This window comes from Nematolebias whitei, chromosome 10 (genome assembly GCF_014905685.2).
Source record: "Nematolebias whitei isolate Nwh7 chromosome 10, NemWhi1, whole genome shotgun sequence".
NCBI lineage: Eukaryota > Metazoa > Chordata > Actinopteri > Cyprinodontiformes > Rivulidae > Nematolebias > Nematolebias whitei.
In genome coordinates this window covers 31,660,066-31,668,762 of record NC_056507.1, presented here as the reverse complement: position 1 = coordinate 31,668,762, position 8,697 = coordinate 31,660,066, and the positions used below count along the sequence as shown (strand labels likewise).

The 8,697-nt window shown below is 39.6% G+C and overlaps 2 protein-coding genes across 2 annotated transcripts in view; both read left to right on the top strand.

Moving 5' to 3' along the window:
- Positions 1 to 8,697, top strand: part of LOC119416376 (tetraspanin-18) — a 285,233-nt gene that overhangs the window by 269,216 nt on the left and 7,320 nt on the right. The window lies entirely within an intron of this gene.
- On the top strand, positions 1,283 to 3,735 carry alx4b (ALX homeobox 4b). The gene is made up of 2 exons (XM_037683049.1): positions 1,283 to 1,444; positions 2,980 to 3,735. The coding sequence occupies exons 1-2, from the start codon at positions 1,283 to 1,285 to the stop codon at positions 3,298 to 3,300; spliced, it is 483 nt and encodes a 160-aa protein (XP_037538977.1). The 3' UTR covers positions 3,301 to 3,735.

Below are 8,697 nucleotides of genomic sequence, written 5' to 3'. Positions count from 1 at the left end.
GCTGACAGAGCCAGGCTGCTGGCAGTACCATGCTGCAAACAAGACCACTCTGTTAACAGGACCATGCTGCTAGCATAACCACACTGCCATGCTGCTGACAGCACAGCACTGCTAACAGGACCACGCTGTAGGCAGAGTCACACTGCTAACTGTGCCATGATGCTAATAGGCCACACTGCTAGCAGAACCACTCTGCTAACAGTAACAGTATTTTTATAACACTATTTTTAATTTTAATTGCTTTTTATTGTTGTATATTGTTCTCTGTACTCTATATGCCTGTCTACAACAGGTTTCTCTTGAAAATGAGTCCTGGTGACTCAGTGAGACAAACTGTATAAATAAAGTCAAGTCAAATTTATTTATAAAGTGCATTTTAAACAGCAGATGTTACCAAAGTAAGATCAAGGCAGTAATTAAAGAAAAAAAAAAACCCAGTAAGACGTAATTAAAAGCATTAAAAATAAGAACATAAAAACACAAAAACAATGAGAAACAATAAAGTACTAAATCAAACGCTGTGTTAAACGTCATTGAAAACAGGTGTGTTTTTAGGAGAGATTTAAAAGCAGGAAGTGAAGTGGCCTGTCTAATGCTGAGGGGCAGATTGTTCCAGAGTTTAGGGCCCTTGAATGAAACTGTCTGAACTTCTCTGAGCAGTACCCTGTTTTTTGGTACAACCAAAGGTTAAATTAAAAAAAATAATAAAATGGCAGCACGGTGGCACAACTGGTAGAGCTGCTGTCTCTCTGCGAGCAGGTCCTTGGTTCAAACCACGGTCCGGGGGTCTTTCTGGGTGGAGTTTGCATGTTCTCTCCGTGCATGCGTGGGTTTTCTCCTGGTACTCCGGTTTCCTCCCACAGACCAAAAACATGCATGTTAGACTGATTGGTATCTCTAAATTGTCTCTAGGTGTGAGTGAGAGAGTGAATGGTTGTTTGTCTCATTTGTCTCTATGTGTCCCTGTGATGGACTGGAGACCTGTCCAGGGTGTCCCCCACCCCTCGCACAGTGATTGCTGGACATGGGCACTAGCGACCCCCATGACCCAAAATGGAAGAAGCGGGTAAAAGATAATGGATGGATGGATGGAATAAATGAAAATAAAACTAGAAGGCCTGGACTTTTATGTAAGACATAATTTATTCCATTTATGTGCTTCAGTTTCTTACTTTCACTTGATGAGCAAAGAATATTACCTAGTTTTATTTATTTATATTTTATTTTGCACAACACTTTGTGTTATTCCTGTTGTAAGAGGTTTCACAGTTCCGTCAACCTTATGACTTCTCTTGATGGACTCTTTTCCTCTCAGGTGTGGTTCCAGAACCGCAGAGCCAAGTGGAGGAAGAGAGAGCGTTTTGGTCAAATGCAACAGGTCCGCACACACTTCTCGACTGCTTATGAGTTGCCTTTGCTCACTCGGCCTGAAAATTATGCACAGGTAACAAACAAGTAGTCTTTCTCTCATTGTGCATTAGAGGTTCATGTCATTCAATGCATATTTGATTATGAAGACAAAAATAAAATAGAAGTATTAAACCTCCATGAAAAACGTTATTAAACCTGCTGACAAAATGTGCTGATTTGTGCATCCATTAGTAACAGGATTAATAACGTTTTGAAGAATTCAAATTTTAACCCTGTTTTTTCCACAGCTCCATCATAATTGAATAAAATCAGCTATGTGGACATTGAGATGTGGACACTTTGTAAGGTTAAAGAGAAATATTTGAATGACAATTTTCTGTTGGTTTATTGAACAATTTGCAACAACTTTTGCCACATTGTTATTTTTACTTACATAAATTAAAACCAATTAGTCACTTGAAGCACCAGTTCAGATATAAAACAGATGTCTATGAAACTGTTATAAAATTTTTTTATTATCTTACCTGTTGTAGAAAGTTCTTTAAGAAATCTGAATTTGGAAAAATATTAATCGTTTGATCAAACTGATGTGCTAATGGCTAGTCCGAGCAGGGCCAAGAACAAAGTTCTGTTTTAAAATTGACTTCTGTCTCAAACATGTCAAAGCAGTTTACAAAAACAACCTTCACATTGCAGTCTTTTTCACATTACATAATTACTTACAAGTCTTTAGTTATTTTCAATTACTAAAACGCAGAAGCAGCAGCTCAGATACAGCCTGATGCACCTCCTGCAAAAATATAATTCAAGGATTCAAGGTTCAAGGTTCTTTATTTGTCATACACACCATATGTGGTACATGTGGTGGAACGAACTTGTGTACACAGGGTCCCAGTTACATCCAACAAAAGTATAAAATGTAAAAGATATGATCTAAGAAAAACTTTAACTAAAAATACACTAAGCACTAGCAGTATAAAAACAATACGCCGAACAGCGTACTAATAATAATTCTGCTAGAATAACAAGGTAATGTAAATATCCTGATGCTGCTCAATAATCCAGGTAGATAAATCTAACAAGGCTGAGTCAGATCCTCTAGTTTGATTCTTCTTTAATGAAACATTTCATCTTTTATCCAAAAGACTTTTTCAGTCTGAGGTCCTGCAACAAACTCAGTCACCTTCTTCATCCTATTCACCTATTTATAAGACTGAGTTTACTGCAGCTCCTCAGACTGAAGAAGTCTTTTGGATAGAAGATGAAATGTTTCAACAAGAAGAATCCGTCCAGAGGACCTGACTTAATCTTGTTAGAAGGTAATGCAAAATTGCTGATGATGTAAAAGTTTAACTGTAATATTTGAAGAAAAAAAAAAACAACAACAAAAAAACAGAGGTTTTTGAGACTGAAGTTGTTTTAAGATGGTAGCAACCCAAATCTGTCTCAGCCTATTTGTGACTCCTTCCATCTGGTTGGAATAACCCTGCTTTTACAAATTGAGGTCATTCAAACAGCTCTGTACAACAGCCAAGATAATAATCATCTATGAGTTTTCCATTGAACCCCACCGTCATAAGATCTGAACTATCTGATGTTGTTCTCCAGATCCAGAACCCTTCATGGATTGGGAGCAGCAGCGGAGCCTCTCCAGTGCCAGGCTGCGTTGTACCATGTGATTCAGTTCCCTCCTGCATGCCCCCTCACCCTCACGTTCCAGGAGGGATGTCTGACTTCCTGGGTGTGCCCAGCCCAGGGAGCAGCCACATGGGACAGACACACATGGGCAGCCTGTTTGGGGGTGCTGGGATTGGCGGGGGAATCAATGGCTATGACCTCAACGTTGATCCAGACCGCAAGTCCTCCAGCATCGCCGCGCTGCGTATGAAGGCCAAGGAACACAGCGCAGCCATCTCCTGGGCTACATGATGTCCCATCGCAGGTCCCACCCTGCCTCCACATGGCCAGGAGGCACCAGAAAGCACTGAGGGGAGGAGAGGGGATAGGAGGGGGCGGTTTGTCTGAAAGCACTAATGATAATGCAGGTCACATGAACAGAGAACCGAACAGCAGCAAAACGAGCAAGACAAATGTAACAGAGTCAGCAGATGGTGAAAGTAAGAAAAATGCAGAAATGCTGCTTCCATCCTCCATCCCTTCATCTTTCAGGTCTCATTGAAATACGAAGTTTACACCCCAATAAATCAAGTTGGTGTCAAACTGGTGACAAGTTCAGAAAAACTAAAATTAACTAATATGGTTAACATCAATCCATCAGAGCAAAAAGATTCACATTACTATTTTTTTTAGCTTTTTCATATTTTAATTTGACCTGTTCTGACACTTTCATATAAGGTCACGTTCAGCCCCTCTCTCATACTGTATAAATTAGTTTAGGTGCATTTTTAAACAAACGTTGCATTTTGTTAGCTGTCTAACAACACAGCCACTCGCTGTGAGCAATCCCAGATGCTTACAAAGAGCTTTGAGTTTATTTTCTGTCACTTTCTATTCGAGCTACATCTGTGACAGAAAGCAATAATTTTGTCCCAGCCTGCTCTGGGTAGTTTAGTTCTCTGCAAAAAAAAAAAAAAAGAAAAGACTAGAAGCTAATCAAGCACAAACAGCTATGGTGTGTCAGTTAAGTCAGGGTAGCAGGCAGTAATTTTAAAGCATCTTGTCATTTCCCCTCCCAGGTCTGCGTCTGCAGGTTTCCCTGCTCGGCCCAGGGTTCAGATTACAGGAAACAGGGTCTCGACTGGCAGAAACGATGCTGCGAAACACAGCAGCAACCTTCAACACCAACTTACTGTGCCAGTTTCAATCAGCAAGCAACAGGAAGAGACAAACTGAATTAGCATCAATGTGAGCTGTCCTTCGTCACACTAAATTGCTGCCTGCATGGCGAGAACGCACGTTGGAAGGCTTGATTCGCTGCTGATTGGTCAAAAGGCGAGTCTTGGATATTTGTCTTGTTCCTAAAATTTGCCACTGCAGGCTGAATCAGTGGCCCTTCTGTAATGGTTGGCTAATGTGCTGATTTAAGAGCCAAACTGCATAAGTGCAGGGAGCAGCGATTGCAGGAGTGTCTGAATTAATGAGCACGCCTTCAGAGCTGAACTGTCACCAGAGTTGGAATCAGTTTGGAGCCAAAACCCGGCTTCATTAGTGTTCTGGCTGGTATAGCCGAGTCCCTTTACCCTTTTTCTTATTCGTACACCTATACCCAAGCTCTTAATTCAAGGTTGAAAACTTAAAATATTCCTCTGCAACATGGGACACTCCTACAAGAAACTAATACAGGTGCTGGTCATAAATTAGAATATCATGAAAAAGTTGATTTATTTCAGTAATTCCATTCAAAAAGTGAAACTTGTATATTATATTCATTCATTACACACAGACTGATATATTTCAAATGCTTATTTCTTTTAATGTTGATGAGTATAACTGACGGGCAGCACGGTGGCGCAACTGGTAGAGATGCTGCCTCTCAGCGAGCAGGTCCCTGGTTCAAACCCCGGTCCAGGGGCCTTTCTGGGTAGAGTTTGCATGTTCTCTCCGTGCATGCGTAGGTTTTCTCCGGGTGCTCCGGTTTCCTCCCACAGACCAAAAACATGCACGTTAGGCTGATTGGTAACTCTAAATTGTCCCTAGGTGTGAGTGAGAGAGTGAATGGTTGTTTGTCTCGTTTGTCTCTATGTGGCCCTGTGATGGACTGGAGACCCGTCCAGGGTGTCCCCCGCCCCTCGCACAGTGATTGCTGGACATGGGCACCGGCGACCCCCGTGACCCAAAATGGAACAAACGGGTAAAGATAATGGATGGATGGATGGAGTATAACTGACAACTAATGAAAACCCCAAATTCAGTATCTCAGAAAATTAGAATATTACTTAAGACCAATAAAAATAAGGATTTTTAGAAATATTGGCCAACTGAAAAGTATGAACATGAAAAGTATGAGCATGCACTTCATTCGATGCTTAGTTGTAGCTCCTTTTGTCTGGATTACTGCAGCAATGCGGCGTGGCATGGAGTCGATCAGTCTGTGTCACTGCTCAGGTGATATGAGAGCCCAGGTTGCTCTGATAGTGGCCTTCAGCTCTTCTGAATTGTTGGGTCTGGTGTATCACATCTTCCTCTTCACAACACCTCATAGATTTTCTATGGTGTTAAGGTCAGGTGAGTTTGCTGGCCAATTAAGAACAGGGATACCATGGTCCTTAAACCAGGTACTGGTAACTTTGTCACTGTGTGCAGGTGCCAAGTCCTGTTGGAACATGAAATCTGCATCTCCATAATGTTGGTCAGCAGCAGGAAGCATGAAGTCTCTAAAACTTCCGGCTGTGTTGACCTTGGACCTCAGAAAACACAGTGGACCAACACCAGTAGATAACTTTTTTTCATGTACCCTTTATTTATACAGGTAGACTCATTGAGCCATGATAATATATTTTCAAGAGAGAACTGTTTAGGGAGCAGATGGGGGTTAAGGGTCTTGCTCATGGGCCCAGAGTGAGGCAAATGAAAGTGGGGGCAGGTGTGTGTGCTTCACCTACCCCACCCACATTTTTGATGTTGTCCGTACCGGGGCTTGAACCGGCGATCTTCCGATCACAGGCACACCTTCTCTAACCTCTGTGCCACCACTCCCCGTGGCACATGACATGGCACCCCAAACCATCACTGACTGTGGAAACTTGACACTGAGCAAGCAACGTGGAACATGTGTCTCTCTTCTCTTCCTCCAGACTCTGGGACCTTGATTTCCAAAAAAAATGCAAAATGTACTTTCATCAGAGAACATAACTTTGGACCACTCAGCAGCAGTCTCAGACGAGACACTTCTGACACTGTCTCTTGTTCAAGAGTGGCTTGACACAAGGAATGATACAGCTGAAACACATGTCTTGCATACGTCTGTGCGTGGTGGTTCTTGAAGCACTGACTCGAGCTGCAGTCCACTCTTTGTGAATCTCCCCAACATTTTGGAATGGGTTTTGTTTCACAATCCTCTCCAGGGTGCAGTTATCTCTATTGCTTATACACTTTTTTCTACAACATCTTTTCCTTCCCTTCAATCTCTCTATTAATGAGCTTGGACACAGAGCTCCGTGAACAGCCAGCCTCTTTAGCAATGATCTTTTGTGTCTTGCCCTCTTTGTTCATGGTGTCAATGGTCGTCTTTTGGACAACTGTCAAGTCAGCAGTCTTCCCCATGATTGTGTAGCCTACAGAACTAGACTGAGAGACCATTTAAAGGCCTTTGCAGGTGTTTTGAGTTAATTAGCTCATTAGAGTGTGGCACCAGGTGTCTTCAATATTGAACTTTTTCACAATATTCTAATTTTCTGAGATACTGAATTTGTGGTTTTCATTAGTTGTCAGTTATAATCATCAACATTAAAATAATTAAACATTTGAAATATGTCAGTCTGTGTGTAATGAATGAATATAATAAAACAAGTTTCAAATTTTGAATGGAATTACTGAAATAAATAAACTTTTTCATGATATTCTAATTTTATGACCAGCACCTGTATATGCTTTTCTTTTTATGTAAAAAAAAAAATGCTGATAATGAGTAAGTAAATCCAGATGTCAAGTCTTCAACAGGCTTCCCATTTTAGTTTTTATACTTGTTAGGAAAGAATAAGAGTGGTACCAAACACAATAGATGCAACAAACTGGACAATAAAACAGTCAGTGGGACAGTAACATTAATTTTAACAAAGAATTAAAACACGGTTCTCTCGATTTTCTTTGATAATGATAATAAACAATATCAAACAAAATGTCTCCACACATCCCACTGATGACAATGCATTCTGAGCCAGTAAAAACTATTTTTACATACTAAAATAGTTAAATGTGTCCTTTATTGTCTTTTTTTTTTTCAAGTGTATGATTCTCTTTCAAAGTGTTTCCACCAAAAATCTAACATTTTCAGGGTCTTTGCCTTCATTTGACATTCCAAACAAAAAAATTTTGTTTCCTCCTCAAGTCTGACCACGCAAAACATAATGGAAGCGTTTGTTACCATTTAAAATTTTTTTTTTTTTATTGTTTTATTCTAAGTGTGGCACAAGAAACACAATCTGCAAGTGCCACATTACTTAAAATCCAAAGACGTTTAACTTCTTGCAATGGAAAAAAAAAATACATATAGGGGATTTTTTTCTCCTGGAAAGTTGAACTAAAGTGACTCGCTGTTCTTAAATCCAGCTGCTGACTGGTTTTCTGTTTAGCTACTCTGGCAGGTTTTAAGCTTCAGCAGTTCCCACAGTCAGACAGCCAGGCTCAGTCATGATGCTCACAGTTGAAGCTCTCAGTGAATTAAGCAACAAGACGTGATGACATGATGACTGACACTTACAGTATTTATGTTTTCTGCACCGACTTTACTGGCTGCACTCAAACAAACGTCAGCAAATGAAAGGAACAGAAATACATCTTGAAGACGTCACATCCAAATAATTAGCATGAAAACAAAAAATAAAAACAAGATACAGACTGAATTTCTCTTGTTGTCACACTGACTGAGTGAACTTGATCCTTCCTCGGTGCTCCTCTCCTCTGCAGCTCCATCCATGTTGATACTACTGAAATTAATCAATTAAAAGCCAAGTTTATATTGTCATTGTGTGAATATAAATATTGATGATCTTCTTTTTTATTTTTTTGTTGCTTGTATATAAAGGTTTGCTTCTCTGCAAAATAATGAACTTCCAGAGATAAACCGATGAAGTATTACATTATAAAGCCAAAAGAGTATAGTGTTGTTTGCTATTATAAAAGGATGTTTACCAAGGAAATAATGGCTTTTTTCATAGCGTTGAACAGCTTTTCTGTTTATTAATCAAGTATTTTTACTTCTGATGGTGCCAAATTATGCAAAATGTTATTGCACTGGCAGAGCTTTTTGATATTTACTGGGACGGTTGTCTCTTTTTTTAGTCCCAGCTTCAGGATCTGTTTCCTAAACCCGTCCACATTTATTCTCATGAGTGGCATCACAGAGGTGGCCTCAAGTGCTGGACTTTGTACAGAATTAACTTTTTACTGGATGTTTTGAGTTGGATTTGAAATAAATGGATCTCTAAATAAATATGAATTGTGTCTTTTTTAATGTCAAAACATTCTTAATGTTGTTTTGACAATTCAAACCTTTTTCTTTTAATAAATTTAAAATAAAACTAATCTAAACCAACTTTCTCAACACTATAGCAAAACACATTACACCTGTCAGATAAATCAACATAAAAACACACATATATATATACATATATATACATATATATACATATATATATATATATATAT

Coding starts and splice junctions, on each gene's coding strand:
- alx4b (XM_037683049.1), top strand. CDS start 1,283: ATGACTTCTCTTGATGGACTCTTTTCCTCTCAGGTGTGGTTCCAGAAC. Junction 1,445..2,979: donor GGCCTGAAAATTATGCACAG/GTAACAAACAAG, acceptor GTTGTTCTCCAG/ATCCAGAACCCTTCATGGAT.